This window comes from Schistosoma haematobium, chromosome 3 (genome assembly GCF_000699445.3).
Source record: "Schistosoma haematobium chromosome 3, whole genome shotgun sequence".
Taxonomy (NCBI): Eukaryota; Metazoa; Platyhelminthes; class Trematoda; order Strigeidida; family Schistosomatidae; genus Schistosoma; species Schistosoma haematobium.
In genome coordinates this window covers 19,524,586-19,540,950 of record NC_067198.1, presented here as the reverse complement: position 1 = coordinate 19,540,950, position 16,365 = coordinate 19,524,586, and the positions used below count along the sequence as shown (strand labels likewise).

Below are 16,365 nucleotides of genomic sequence, written 5' to 3'. Positions count from 1 at the left end.
TTCTATTGTATAATCAATGTTCCTGGAGTTTGTACTAAAAAATATGCATAGAATTTGGTGTATAATCATTTGCTTTCCTGTTCAGCATTTACAAAATTTGTCTTTGTTGTACATGTACGGAAAGCTAAACTAATTGATTTTCCTTCGAGGTGATCATGTTTCTGAGATAAGTCATGATCATGCGATGAGGCAAATACATTTCACTTAAAACTCCCTCATACTCTGAACATTGAAACCAAAATCGATCATAAAACCTATATAGCATGCATTTTAGGTATTTTTTCCTTTTGTATATAATCAAGATTTTCTAACGTCTATCTTGTAGTTATATTATTTGTTCGAAATAGAAAATACTGTAGGATATAGTTTCCGCTTTATATTTATTTACACAGTTGTTGATCTCCAAGATCAATATTGAAGAAAGTGTCCCTGAAATATTTTTCTCAGTGCAAAATTGTGAATTGCCGGTAATAAGTTTGAATTATTTGTTAGCTGGTAGCCAAACTTTGACAGCACTTAAAAGAACATGGTTACATGGTGAGTAAAATCAACCGATTCTCACGGTCTTAAGAAGGCTCACTAAAAGTTAATGTGATTTTCTACCACTGTTATTGACTTGGTTTCCCGTATTCGAGTTCTTAGATCATGTACTGATACCGGTTAAACCACTGAGCTTGATGTATTTAGATATTTTGTATGTATTTGTCGTTTTATGCCTTGAAAAATAATCTCTTCATTCCTAATCGAAAGTATGATCACGTAAAGTTTAAATAGTAGTGTCTGATTTTGTTCACCCTAATTATAACAAAAGTTTAGTGTGTTTAAGCTAAAATTATTTCAAATTTATTGGGCATCTAGTTGGGAAAATTTGTGATATCGTTGGCTTAATGTCTTAGTGCTCATAATTATGCATCAATTTGAATTGTTCTAAATGAGGAGTTATAAGAGATTAACATTTTGAATAGAAAATAGGAGTGCTCCATTATACTCACGGATCCATGATCGTGAAAGCCTATTGTTGCATATTACTGGAATAATATTAATTTCCAAACTATCTCAAGTATTGGATAACGTATATTCTCTTTCAGTGTTTTTGTCTAACTCATGGTTTGTCAAGGTGCATTTTAATAAATTTTTTTACCACATTAATTGCCACAGGTTTGTTTCTTTTCCATCTAGTTTGGATAATCTATTGTAGTTTATACAGTATTTTGACTGTTAATTATTGCATGTCGATTTTTTAATATTATCATTAGGAGCTAGATTTAAGAGCGAAATATCCTCAATTGGCTGTTGAAGTTTTACGTAATGGACGCGGCATTAAATTGCCTCCTGGAGCTCCTTGTGATAACTATCGGGGCTACTGTGATATTTCCATGCGCTGTCTCTTGGTTGATGCAGAGGGACCACTTTCTCGATTAAGAAACTTGGTATTCAGTCCACAAATGTTTCAGAAAGTTAAAACATGGATAATAGTAAGTTTACTATTTATGTTAATATAGGTTTGTTATCTCTCATTTACTAATTATTATTGCTTGTACTTTCCGAGTTTGTTTCTCATGAAATAGGTTTATTTTTCGTTTATTCCACCTCTTTTGTAGATTCATTGGTGGGCGGTTATACTTATTGCCTTAGCCGTTATTATAGGTGCAGTTACTTTCGTCAAAATGTGTGCCTATAATACTCCACCTGTTCGTCTACATAATGTGAATCGTACTACGCCAAACCTGACTCCCTTCTTAACTTCCAGTCATATTCCCTCTGGTTCTGTCGATCAACCTGTTATTTGGACTGTTACAGGTCATCCTGTAAGATGGGCTGGTTCGCCTAATCCACGTACTAGTCGTCTCCCACGCTCTTCACGGAGACAGTCTCGTAAATCCAAAGATATTAAAGGAGTTATTCGCCACCAAATAAATTCTGTGAAATTTTCCACTACACCCAATGCAGCTATACATCCTCTGGACTTTCCTCCATCCAATGCACGTCAAACACCGTTACCTGTGTTACATCCAAATCCTTTGTCTGCTGTCGACTTGCCTTTACAACCTATTCCATGTAACAGTAGAAATCCAAGTGATATTGAACCAGTTGGTGTCAACTCAAATACTGAATTTCTGCAACAGAATAATTTTTATCAAAGGCTAGTGTGTAATTTTCTGCAGAAATCGTATTATTTTTCCATAAAACTTCGAAATTTAAATTATTATTTAATGTCGACATTAATTGTATATTAAATATCTGCTTTCTCTTACTACTTATATTAGAAATCACACAGAAATTTATGATGAGAATGCTTATTTTGTACCATTCGTATTGAAATATTAATAACATTTGACTTGAAATAATTCCCTAAATTTTAACGACCATAATTATATTTATCATAAACTCATGATTAGGTTACTTGTCCTCAGTCCTTTTTTATATTAAAATTAAAACTTTATTTTTAAGTGACCTCAAAATTTGTGTTGTGAATTCAATAGGTCAGCCTTGAAACTAATGGAGGTACATCCAGCTGATGAATTACAAATAGGATAATTCACGCTTCCTGGAATCCACTGCTAGCCAACATAAATCTGTACTTGTAATGCGTGTGACTGAAAGCAATCCGCATAGGATGCACATATTTCAATAAGAGACTGATCAATTACAGTCCTAAACATCAATTGGAAGGTTCAAACAAAGTGCGTTCGACAGATATTGTAGTACTAGCCGGAGACTTGGATGCTCAGGTCGGGCGTATAGGCACAGAAGAGAGTCGTTTAGGTGGCCGATGGGGACTCGTTGGTCGCAGGACAGATAACGGGGACCGTCTACTGCAACTTTGCACAGACCACAACCTGTTTCTGGCTAGCACTAACTTTCGGCACAGTCATCGCCGATGTGCCACCTGGCGTCCTCCCTCTGCATCCCAAGCCTGGACTCAGATTGATCACATCGCGATCAGCTACCGCTGGCGTGGTTGTGTACAAGACTGCCGCTCCTTTTGGAGTACCTATTTGGACTCTGACCATGACTTGGTCTGCGCCAATCTTACCTTACTTTTCAGTGGCCAACGAAGCGACCGCCACCAACGGATTGATGTTAGCAAGCTGGTTGCAACTTCTGTTGCTAGTGTTTATCGAACCGAGCTAGTTTCTAGGCTAGCTACCATTCCACCGAAAAGTATAGATGAGCATTGGTTGCAATTGCAAGACGCCATGAACGTGGCGGGTACAGTCAGTTGTGGGTTCGCGAAACGTCCCGCTTATAAGCACTGGGTTTCTTCTGGTTCCTTACAACTCATTGAAGCCCGTCAGTCTACTCCGGGTGACCGTGAGTTTGACCATAAACGAAGGATGTTACGTAAGGAAATTGGGCAAAGCTTGCGTAAGGGGTTAGGCGGGGTTGCCCAATCTCACCATTCCTCTTCAACTTTGCCATCGATGACATTCTGGAAACAGCTCTGATGGATGTAAGTAATGGTGGTGTGGATCTGTTGCCTGGAGAAAGACTTCTCGACCTTGAGTATGCGGACGATATTGTCTTACTGTGCGATAATGCCAAGGCCATGCAATCAGCACTTAATCAGTTGGCAATCAGTGTCCGTAGTTATGGTATGTGCTTTGCACTTTCGAAGTGCAAAGTACTTCTACAAGACTGGCGGGATTCTAATCCTGTACTCACTCTGGATGGTGAGCGGATAGAAGTAGTCGAGAAGTTCGTGTATCTGGGTAGCTGCATAAGTGCTGGTGGGGGTGTGAGTGATGAGGTCAATTCACGTATAGTGAAAGCCAGAGCGGCTCATGCCAATCTGGGCCACCTTTGACGCCTTCGTGATGTTAGTCTGGCTGTAAAAGGTCGGATCTACAACGCGTCGGTGAGAGCAGTTTTGCTCTATGTTTGTGAAACCTGGCCTCTCCGAGTTGAGGACGTTAGACGACACTCTGTGTTCTATCATCGCTGTCTCCGAAGGATTGCTGACATCCAGTGGAAACATCATGTCAGTAATGCAGAGGTTCGGCATCGTGTGTTCGGGCACAGAGATGATAATTCAATTGGTGTCACCATCTTGAAACACCGACTTCGGTGGGTTGGACATGTTCTCCGAATGTCGTCCCAGAGAATTCCACGTCGTGCATTATTTGCCGACTCGGACTGGTTGGAAAAAGCGGAGAGGTGGTCAGTGCATGATATGGTGTCGTGGCGTGAAAGAAAGCTGCAAAAGACTGGCTTCTGTTGGTCCTTCATGACTCCGTGGTTGGGGTTCGAGAGATGGTGCTACACAGTGGCTAGAGACGTTATCAGATATGGCTCAGAATAGAAGCCAGTGGCGATCCTGCTGTAACCTTCTTTTACTTTCTTCATAAAAAGTGGTTGTGTCTCCCTTAACTGAAAGATTTCTTCCGATTGTACCTTTCCGTTCCCTCATTACTACCACACTACCTTACACCAATCTCTTCGTTATTGTTCTCTTTTTTTTACGCTCCTTACCTTTTTTTTCTTTTCTCTTCGAATTCTCATTGTTTTGTGTGGCGCATATATATTGGCGCTCTCTTGTACCAATATTTATGTGTTCAAATAAATAAATAAATAAATCAAACAACCAATACAAAAATGAATTAGCACAACCTCATGTCTTTATACAACAAGCTGTGACAGATCAACAAAAGACTTTAAAAAATGCAACGTCTAGTGTAGGTGTAAGTAAGCTTCTAACTTCTATTGCTAAGGAATTATAGACAACAACAGATGGAAACTAAAAAAATTATCTAAAGTACAACAACTGCAATAATATTATTTTTAACAGAAAGAAACATCAATCAATTGTCTACATTAGTCATTAATGCTAATCTGAGAGAAGCGAAGACTATCTAATGCACAATTATGTACATACCTGAATAATAAAATTTCACAATACAGATATACAATATACTAAGTTAAATTGCTAAAAACTGACTACATTTGAGATACAGATAAAATAAAAATAGTGCATCATCTATGGTTGGCAATCGAATGATTCGAAATGACAAGAAATTGAAATCCATGAAAATATAATATAAATTCAAATTAAAAAAGACCTATTCCCGAAACTTGTCGATCAATTTGTTTAAAACATTGTACACCGTACTTCACAATTTCTTAACTGAGTATTTCCTGTCGGAAAGATAAAAAATGTGGCATATTAGTTATTTTTTATATATTTAAGAAGTATTTACGTAATAGCGGATTGATGATGTCTTATAGTAGTCTTAAGTGTAAATGTTTATTTGAACATTAATTATAGTTATGTCTTTTACTGCTCAAGAATAATTCAGTTACCGTAGAGACGTGTTACTAAATTTTGTGTGAGTTGCGTAATTATTCAAAGTGATAAGGTTTTAGATCTTGTGCTTATAATCTACTCTTATAATTATATGAGTGGTGAATCTATGTCATAAATAGACTTCCGGATGCTTGTTTAACTTTTGAATCTTTTAGTGAAGTTTTGAGAGTCGAGTTTTCCTGTGGTTCACTAAAATGTAATAGTGAAGACTGAGAATTGATCACTTGGTATGAGGAATATTACAGTCTCAATGTGTGCAAATGATGCTAAAAAGATACTAGTAGTCAAGTAGTCATGTTAGATTTTCACTGATCAGCATTATGAATTCAAAACACATAAGGAAACGCTTTTGTATCACTGGGTGGTTAGTTTATGAACTCAATAATAGCTATTTATGGGAGGCATGTGCCTTTAAATAAATCTTTTATTTATTTATTTATTCATTATTATCATCATTATGAACTAATTAACCTGGCTGCCCAAACCAAAATAAGTGGGGCGGTATTTGAACAGGTGATTTAGTGGCTGAAAGTTGAACGCTGTAACGACTGAACCACTACTCCATTGTAATAAGGTTGTACCAGTCAAAGTAAATCATGGCATTTTTGTATGAAGACTTCATTTCTTTCTTACTGTAGAAACTAATTTATTGTAACATCTGATAAGCTCACTATTTTGAAATCCATTTATTTCGGGATGCGAAGAATGGAGGTTGATTAATAGGAATAAAGGCTTCAAGATCCACTGATTGAATAGTATCTCCCTATACCCAGTGTGTTTACTCTAAAGATATATTTTTTGGGGTTACTATATATATATATATATATATATATATATATATATATATATATATATATATATATATATATATATATATATATATATATATATATATATATATATATACTGAGTAGATAATGTATAATGGGTGGATGAGTTGCATTCGTTTAGATGAATAGTAACTAAACTATTATTTTTCAAGTCTCATTGACTCAGTTCAGTGGAGTTCTTATTTTATTGAATCGTGTCTGTTTTTTCTTCCAATTCTAGACCAAACAGTGTGCTCATCCCTTCAAGTGCAAAAGAATCAAACCATGTCAGAAAATCCAAAATTCCATCCAAACTAAGTAATGACAAACGTAAGAGGAAGACACGACCAGTTTCTGAATGTACAGTTGACAGTAATGTTTCTGTCCCTGAAATTTCAATCCGGGTTGATCGTCTTAATGAAGAGAATGAGACAGCACTTCCTCAACCTGACAATAGGGTTTCTGGATCTCAGTATCTTCGTGATGATTCTCGCAGTATTTCACCACCATCGTACGATGATCTGTAAGTTAGCCTTTCAAATACATACTTACGCCTGTTACCCCTCATGGAGAAGCATAGGCCGCCCACCAACATTCTCCATCCATCTCTGTCCTGTGCAATGATTTCCAGTTGTTTCTGGTTGCTATTCATCCTATTCATGTCTGCTTCCAATGTGTGTTCTTCGGCCTTCCACTTTTCCTTTCCCCTTCAGGATTCCAAGTTAAAGATGGCCCTGTGATGCAGTTTGATGATTTCCGTAATGTGTGTCCTATCCATTTCCAACGTCTTTTCCTAATTTCCTCCATATCTTCCTGAATAGAACGTGGAGTATTTTTGCAGTTGGTTCTGTGTCTGATTTTGGTGCTTCGGTTGGTGTATTGTTAGGACCTTCTGCTTTCCCACTGTTGATTTGTCAGATGGTCATGCAGGTTTCTTCGATCGTTGATAGAGCGACATATGTAGAAATGTGTACGTGTGTGTATTGTGAATCGTGAGTTGGCTACTCTAAATTCTACCAATTGACAAGCTTCAGATATCCCAGTTCGACCCCAATACTGTTCCCAATCTCCAATATATCAGAACACGAACCGTAGATGAAAAATCGTTTATGGGGTCAGGAGCAGCAGAATAATGATTTACAAACAAATGCATATTTATACAGTTAGGATTACTATAAATATTGACCAACAGAAAGATGACACGTTAAATAACATTGACCAATAGGAAAATGACACGCGAAATAAATATTGATCAGTAGGGAAATGACACCATTTAACGTTCAAGGGTAGCGTTAGACTTAACCGGATAATTGTTTTTGGGATATTCTTCTGAGTATCCCAACACCTCCCCTTTGGAAAAGTTAATAGCGACGTAACCGAGGGTTTACTTGAAGTTTCTTTGGGTGTCTTCTTTTGCGATCCGACCTCCGAGGCAACCACACAGAACCAGAAGGATGTTCTACTTGAGTAGATGACTTAGACTCTGTTGAAGGTATTGGCGGAAGTTGAAACGTGTCCAACAGCAAGTCGAGTGGGACGTGTTTTGTAATTGCTTCTTTCTCCTTCGCTTCCCTTGACCTGAGTTGATTGTGGTGCCTGGTCCAGATTTCTTGGTTCACCTTGACATCATACATGACGTTCCCATGTTTTTGTGTGATTTCACCCTCTACCCATCTATCGCATCCGTGTCTATAATCTCGCGCATACACTTTTGTACCAACTTCGTAGGGAATTCGAGTATTCTTCATCTGGGGGCTTTGCTGGGCCACTTGCTTGGGTTTCATCGCACCATGAACTGTCCGTAGCTTTCGCCCCATAAGCATCTCAGCAGGGGATTTGGAGTTTGGCAATAAGTCATGCGGGGTCGTCCGGTACGCAACTAGAAATCGTTCTATGATATCTTCTGTGGTCCCCTCCCCTCGTGCTTTAAGCATGGCTCGTTTAAATGTATCAACGAACCTTTCAGCTTGTTCATTAGATTGCGGGTGATATGGCGGAGAACGAACATGGTTGATCGAATTTTGCAGGCAAAATTCTCGGAATTGGCTAGATGTGAATTGTGAACCATTGTCTGTTACTATTGTTTCTGGAAGACCATGCTGAGCGAAGATCCGATTAAGGAGTTTGATGGTTCGAGTTGTAGAGGGTGGCGCAATCGGCAATATCTCCGGCCATTTGGAGTATGAGTCAACCAGTATCAGATATGTGGTACCATCTAGGGGTCCGGTGAAGTCAATATGCACTCGCGACCAGGGTTTTTCTGACTTCGGCCAGGGCACTGGAGGCAACTTAGGAGGATTTTTCGCAGCTTTTTGGCAACGTGAACATCTTTTGACGAAGTCGACAATCTGCTTGTCCATATTTGGCCAATATGCATAGCTTCGAGCGATGGATTTCATACGGTTTATCCCTGGGTGTCCAGAGTGGAATTGGCGTAGGACTTTGGAACGTAGGGTTGTTGGAATTACTACGCGATCACCGAACACCAGACAATCGTTAACAATACAGAGAGCGCTGCGACGATTCGCTAGTTGTTGCATATCACCACTCAGCTGTTTAACTGGCCATCTGCTCTGAACATAGGTGATCGCTTCTTGGATAATCGGGTCTTCTCTGGTAGCTACTTCAGCGGTAACAGGCATTGCTCGAACGGCATTCGCCAATAGTGTAGCACCGGAATCCTCTTCGGTTGATACTATGGCTATGAGTGTGTCCTCATCAGTGGTAGAATGGTTACTGATAAGTCTGGACAGTGCATCCGCTTGACCAAAATCTTCAGAACGTCGATACTGGATGTCGAAGTCGTACCCCAATAACGCCAACGCCCAACGTTGAAGACGATTAGCAGAATAGGCAGGAATGCCTTTCTTTGATCCAAAGATTGATAACAAAGGTTTGTGGTCTGGGAGCAAGGTGAAACGGCGCCCATAAATGAATTTGTGGAATCGCCGGACAGCAAAAATTAGGGCTAACGCTTCCTTCTCTATCTGGCCGTAGCGTTTCTCAGCAGGTGTTAGTGTTCTCGAAGCGTGCATCACCGCTTTCTCTGACCCGTCGGGAAAGACATGTGAGATTACGGCACCCAGTCCATGTGTTGAAGCGTCACCAGCAACCACAATGGGTAGTTTCGGATTGTAGTGGGTTAGCAGAAGATTGGAACTTAGCATAGCTTTAAGTTTTGAAAAGGCTGACTCATTGCGTTAACCAATTCCAAGTAGCATTCTTTTCTAGTAGACGATTTAATGGATATCGTATGTCATGCAGTGATGGAAGAAATGCTGAATAGTAGCTAATCATTCCCAAAAATGATCGCAGTGAGGAGACATCAGTGGGAGCAGGCATTTGTTGGATCGCGTAAGTATTTTGAGGATCAGGGTGTCGTCCGGAAGCATCGAAGATAAACCCCAGGTACTTAACGAAACGTAAGAAGAATTGGCATTTTTCTGGGCGAAGGCGAAAACCATTATCCTGGAGGCGTTGCAGAACTAAGTGGGTTCTGGTATGCAATTCATCAGCAGTTGAGCCGACAATGAGCACATCGTCAAGGTATGTAGCAACACCAGGAACATCTGCCAGAATAGTGCCCATGATCTGCTGGAAGATCGCTGGAGCAGTTTTGATACCGAAGGGTAATCGGGTATACTGAAAAAGTCCTCGGTGAGTGTTGATTGTCAACAACTCTCTGGATTCTAGAGCGACTGGAATTTGAAGGTAAGCATCTGCCAGATCCAGCTTAGCAAAATAGGTACCACCATTTAAAATAGTAAATAAGTCATCTGGGATCGGCAGCGGATAGTGATGCTGTTGTAGAGCCGCGTTGAGTCCTGTGGAAAAGTCTGCACAGACGCGTATGGAACCATTGGATTTTTTTACAACCACAATTGGTGCAGCCCATGATGAATAAGAAACAGGTACTAGGACACCTTCAGTTTCCAAACGTTGAAGTTCAGCGTCAACCAGAGGTAAAGATGCGTATAGGACTGGACGCTTTGAGCGAAAAACTGGCGTTGCTTCTGGCTGCAGTTTTAAAACAGCTTCAGTTGTGGAACAAAGTCCGAGACCAGGCTTAAATAGTTCAATAAATCGTTTTCGAAGGTCTTCAGCATGCTGTTGTGTAGAAGCAGTAGTTTGGACTTGATTGCAGACAGCGCTAATAGGAAGATCAGCGAGACCAAGTTCTTCGAACCAATCTAAACCTAAAAGGTTGAGCGGAGAATTGGTGATGTGGCATGTCCCATTGAAGGTTGTACCTCTGAATGAAATACAGCAATGGGGTTCACCATGAAGGCGGAGATGACCCCCACAGGCACTGACGGCTGTTTGAGAGGATGGTTTGATGGGAGGTTGACCCAAGGTTCGCCAAGTCTTTTTCGACAGAATGGTGATATCTGATGCAGTGTCCAACTGCAAACGAACAGGCTGACCATTGATTGAGAGGGTCAGAAATTTGCGTCGAGTCGCGGCATGAGTATGGAAGACTGCTGCTAAACTCCTTGATGAGGTAATCGGCTTTTTGTGAAAACGACGCTGCGTCTGTGCATTTCGACGGTTATTGAATCGGTTGGATTTGCAAAAGCCGCTTTTGTGACCAACTTTCTGACAGCGATCGCACACATGCTGTTTGAATGGACAGAACTTCACATAATGCCAGGCTCCACAGTGCCAACATGGCGAGGGGGGCTTCTTCTGAACCGGTTTAGAGTGATTAGAGATAGAAACAGCGCTGGCGTTCGAAGGACTCGAGTTTGTCGATCTCGAAGATTTTTTCTGGTGCTGAACAGCATGAACTTCGGAACCACCCTGGCCCCCAGATTGAACCAAAGTGGTGTCACGCTGCAGATTGATGATACGCTGGTATTCGTCTATGATCGCATTAAGTGTCAGTGTTGGATCTTGTCCAAGGCGGTTGAGCAACCGAATTCTGATGTCGGAGAATTTGGGTGACTGAAGACTGCATATGAGTACTAGGGACTTGAATTGGTCTTCAGTGAGGGATCTGAGCTTGAACCGTTCGCACTCACGGTTAACAACGCCGACGTGAGTCAGGAAGTCATCAGACTCATTCATGACCAGTTTTAAGCAGCGATATCGGGTACTGAAGAGTAAGTGATGATCACCAAAAAGTTGGCTAAGGGACTGAATAGTGGCGTCGAATGAACGGTCGCGTGGGTTCTGCGGTAGAATGAAGCTGCAATACTTATCCAGCTCGGATGGACCAAGTTTACGGAGAAGAAGACGCACCTTCCACGAATCATCTCTGTCAGCAAAGTCAACTTTGAAAAGGTCTTCATAACGTCTGAACCAGGTATCAAATGTAATGTTGGCATCAGGATCATAAAGAAATTCTGAAATACCACTGGTAATACCATCAACTGATTCAGGAATTGTCGGTGCAGTTGGGACTCGAGAAGATATGTGCGTCTGAGTAATCATCTCCATCAGCTTCAGCTGCTGTTCGAACAATTTTTCTAATTTGGCTGGATCCATAGTTAATCACCAACTTGTTGCTCAATCTCCGTCGCCAAATTTATTGTGAATCGTGAGTTGGCTACTCTAAATTCTACCAATTGACAAGCTTCAGATATCCCAGTTCGACCCCAATACTGTTCCCAATCTCCAATATATCAGAACACGAACCGTAGATGAAAAATCGTTTATGGGGTCAGGAGCAGCAGAATAATGATTTACAAACAAATGCATATTTATACAGTTAGGATTACTATAAATATTGACCAACAGAAAGATGACACGTTAAATAACATTGACCAATAGGAAAATGACACGCGAAATAAATATTGATCAGTAGGGAAATGACACCATTTAACGTTCAAGGGTAGCGTTAGACTTAACCGGATAATTGTTTTTGGGATATTCTTCTGAGTATCCCAACAGTGTGCTTCGCTGTTTAGTGGATTTAATGGAGCTACTTTATTCAAGAGTTCCTCAAAGTGTTCTACCCATCTGTTCCTATGTCCTTGAATCCATGTGATTATCTTGCCTTGTTTGTCCGTGACTGGTCACTCTGGTCTACTATATTTCCCTACCAGTTTCTTCGTTATATCATATAGTTGTTTGATATTTTCTTCTCTTGCAGCCTTTCCGATGTTGTTGCTATGTCTCCCTCACATTTCTGCTTGTCAACTCTAATGCTCTTCTTCACTTGCTTGTTTGCCTTGACGTTCTCTGTTCTTGTTCGGCTGTTGTTAATTGCTGTCTTCTTGTCCTTCATTTCTTGAATCTTGCCCTGGGTTTCGATAGTGATCCATTCCTTATGATGATGCTTTTTGCGGCCCAGAACTTCCTGACACGTTGAAGTTAGTGCTTCTTTGATAAATTTCGAGTTGTCCTCCACATTAGTTTTTTCTTCTTTGAGTAGATCTTGTGAGGCTTGGAATTTGTTGTCGAGAGCTCTGTTGAATTGGTTGAGTTTGTCAATATGTCGAAGGAAGGGTGTATTGAACCTTTGTAATGATGCTTGTCCAGTTGTCCATTGATTTTTTAGCTTCAGTTTCAACTTGGCAACCACTAGTTGATGGTGATCCGAAGCTATGTCAGCTCCTCCCCTGGTTCTCACGTCTTCCATTGAACTTGTGTATTTTTTACTGATGCAAATATGATCTATCTGGTTCTTTGTGGTATGGTCTGGTGAAACCCATCTAGATTTGTGTATGCGTTTGTGTGGGAAGATCGTGCCGTCTCTAACCAATTTGTTTAATGCATATAAATTTGCAAATCTCTCCCCATTTTCCTTTCTTTCTCCTAGTCCATGTTGTCCCATAATATCTTCATAACCGTTGTTGTTCATCCCGACTTTGGCGCTTAGATCTCTCATCAGGATGGTCATGTCCTTTCTCGGGCTCTTCATTATAATCGATTGCAGCCTTTCGTAGAACTGATCTTTATCGTCGTCGTTGCCATTATTGGTGGGTGCATAACGTTGGATAGTATTCATTTTAATTCCCTGCTCCTTTGTTTTGAAGAATGATTTGATGATTCTGTATCCACGTGATTCCCATTCAGCAAATGTTTCTCGTGACCATTTGGGAAGCATCAGAGCAACTTTCTAAGTGTGAAGCATTTTCCTCTTTGTGACCGGAGTACAGTAGCATCTCTACCGAATCTATCCTTTTCTGTCCAGTTTGGGTTCATTGTGTGTCACTTATTCCGAGTACTGCCAAGTTGTATCTCCTCATTCCCTTTGCTATTTGGCTGGTCCTTCCGGTCTTCCACATTTTCCGGGTGTTCCATGTACCTGGAAGAAGTGTTGCTCTGGTTATTAAACGGGGCATCTGTCTCATGATTTCCAAAGAATCTCGGCTTTCCTCAGGAGGCGTCATAATTCTTCCTTGAACTCGGAGGGCAGATTTTATATGGTTTAAATTGTTTATTCTAGTCAGTGGTTTTTTTTATCAAGGTTGTTTTGTACGGGATGAAGTTGCTGACCACCACACCCAATCTTTCTCCTCTACCTGGGATTGGGACCGGCAGTAACTCTAGAAGAGCTACAGGTGGAGTTAGCCTTTCAAATACTTATGTATTTTTGACGTTATTTTTACTCTATGTTGGGACGACGTCGAAAAGCATAACGAAGCCTCCATAAGCTATAAAGGAGCTAAATAGATTAATCTAATCAGAACCTGATAGAACCTTTTGAAATATCAACGTGGGATGCTATGATTAGACATTTGCATGACTTTCCTAATTGCGGATTCGCTTGATTATAATGATGTTATAGCCTATACTAAAAATTAAGAAATACCCCTGTTTTTCTGTACTTTTGTGATTCTTACCCAGTGACCGCTCCCTCTGCTTCTTTTGTCTTTTGATTTGCGACTATGAGGGTTCCACAAGTTCGAGTGCCGACAGTTGTATACCGTATCCTACCGTAATCGAGTAGAGGACGAAACAATCTAAACTTGTGTTTACTGGTAATGAAAATGATAACACGGAATCCCCACGTTTATTGTTTGACTCTAAGCCTTATTGATGCCGACCAATGCTTTTTTACTCAGTCAGCAGGTTATAATGAACTTAGAGCCTGGCACAACTAAATTCATCTTAAATTCTCTTGTAACCTTAAACTAGGTTATTCCAGTTATAAAACTATCTAAATATTCAGCAATGAATAAGTTTATATAAACATTATGAATTGAACTTTAAAGGATTTTGCAGCGCTTTAATACATTTTTGTTGTATTATTAGTGATTATTATCCTGCTAACTAAATGGTTTGCACCAGCTTGCCATACCACATTAGCACTACAAGATAAGGTTACTAAGATGAGCGGGAAAAAAAATCAAAATAATCCATTTGCAATAATAATGGCTGGACATTAAGATTATTGTTTGAAAAGGCAGAGTGAAAAAGTATGTATAAAATATTTTAAGGGGGAGAAAGACAAAGATGCATTTGCTCTATTGTGGACGTTTGTGAGTTATGGCCTAGTGGTCAAGGCGTTCGACTTTTAGTCCCAGTTTCAGATCCCATTCCATCTACGTTGGCTAGGTCAACTTAGTAATATCACTAGTCCTCACTCGTAATTGTGTTTCAAAGCCATGTATGTTAATAAAAGTACATGGTAAGCTGGTAAGTCAATTTCCGAATCTATCTAATTTTGGAATGTAATTGTGTTAAAATTAGTCATTTTTGTAGTTTCGTAACAGACAACTGTTGAATCGGCTAGAATTTAGCATTCAATGTGTAGTCTCGGTTTATATAAATTGATTTCAACATACATTTAACAAGAGTTGTATATCATTAAATCTTTTGTGCAAATAAAAAATATCAAGAAGAATCATTTGAATATTTTAAAGAAACTTTCAATTCACGTTTTTATCTTATTAAAAGTATAAGTGGATGAAGTGTGTTGTTTGAAAGGATTAAAAGACTTCTGAAACACTAGATATGTTTATCATACATGATAAAGGCTCAAAGTGTTTAGTGTCTATGAGGTTTTTAAGATGTTTAATTATGGTCACTAATCACGTGAGTTTTCAGATTGTCGGAATATCCCCCAACATATTTTCTCTGTATAAAAATGTGGTACTTTTACTCCTGCTTATTATTTGTCTCTAATTTCAGGATGCAACCCGATAAGTGAGGCTATTTGTTTCATTAATTTGTTTAATTCCAATCGACAATGAAAACTTCCTTCAATCAATCATATGATGGAAACGACAACGAAGAAAAGAAATACTAGATCTTATAAGTTCATATTTTTCTTTATTAAAATAATGACTTGATTTTACCAGTCATTGCCTACTATTTTAATTATTTACTTAATTACTATGAGTCTTCCATTCACCATTGTTTTTCTTTCGAAATTAATTCATCATATATTTTTCGTTGTCACCATATTTAAAAAATTCTTTTCTAGTTTATTCTCTTTTCTCGTTTTGACCAGTTCTTTCAGTATGTAAAATTCACACTAACACTACAACACTCACTGTAAGTATACAAATATTTCAAGAGTTTGAATAAAAGCGTTTAAGAATTTTTTTCGTTCAAGTTAATCCGTTGTGTTTCAATGTTTTACTAGCTGAACTATCATTTCATCTATTTATATAACTAAGTTTTTTCCATCTTTGTCACTTCCCGCTCTCTTTTTGTCAAGTAGTTAAATGGATTGTTTCTTATTTTCTCCAATTGTTTTATTGTTTAATCTACAGTTTCAAAATACTGAATGAAGGAAAGATTTCATCTAGTTTTTTCTCTCTGATTTTTGTTTTGTATATGAGTACTTTTTGTTTTTAGTTGGTTGGTTTCTTTTAGTTATACACACTGTGCACCAATGATGTAGTGTAGATCTTTTTATTAATGAATAATTGTAAAACAATTATTCATGATTCTTATAATTGGATATTGACTCTAATTTTGTTGTATATTTGTATGTATAGGAATGTGATAAGTAATAAACTAATGTTCGATCCCATTTTTGTTTTAATATAGTTTAGTTTATGTATTTATGATGAACATAAGAACGAAATAAATAATATAGAAGTGATGCTCGTATCTCGTTCTCTTTAATATAAACTGCATAGTAATTGTTAGAATCATATCCCTTCTATCCAGTTTCTAATAAGATTTTGACTGCATGATATATATATATATATATATATATATATATATATATATATATATATATATACAAAATCAAAATTATTTCTGATGACGAATCTCATGGATTATGTCATTGGTTTTTTTGTGAATAAATCCGTATGTCTTAACTTTTGGGGGACAATATTCATTCTT

At 38.7% G+C, this 16,365-nt stretch overlaps 1 protein-coding gene across 2 annotated transcripts in view; it reads left to right on the top strand.

Moving 5' to 3' along the window:
* Positions 1-16,114, top strand: part of ADAM10_1 (Disintegrin and metalloproteinase domain-containing protein 10) — a gene marked incomplete at its 5' end in the record, with an annotated part of 29,659 nt that extends 13,545 nt beyond the window's left edge. The window contains 4 exons of one of the 2 annotated variants that reach the window (XM_051218982.1): positions 1,257-1,475; positions 1,602-2,147; positions 6,356-6,637; positions 15,196-16,114. In XM_051218982.1, coding sequence (XP_051069183.1) covers positions 1,257-1,475; positions 1,602-2,147; positions 6,356-6,436 — 846 coding nt within the window. In that variant the 3' untranslated portion in view covers positions 6,437-6,637; positions 15,196-16,114. The remainder of the gene's footprint in view (positions 1-1,256; positions 1,476-1,601; positions 2,148-6,355; positions 6,638-15,195) is intronic. The other variant, XM_051218983.1, reaches the window with a different exon arrangement.
* Positions 16,115-16,365: the final 251 nt, after the last annotated feature.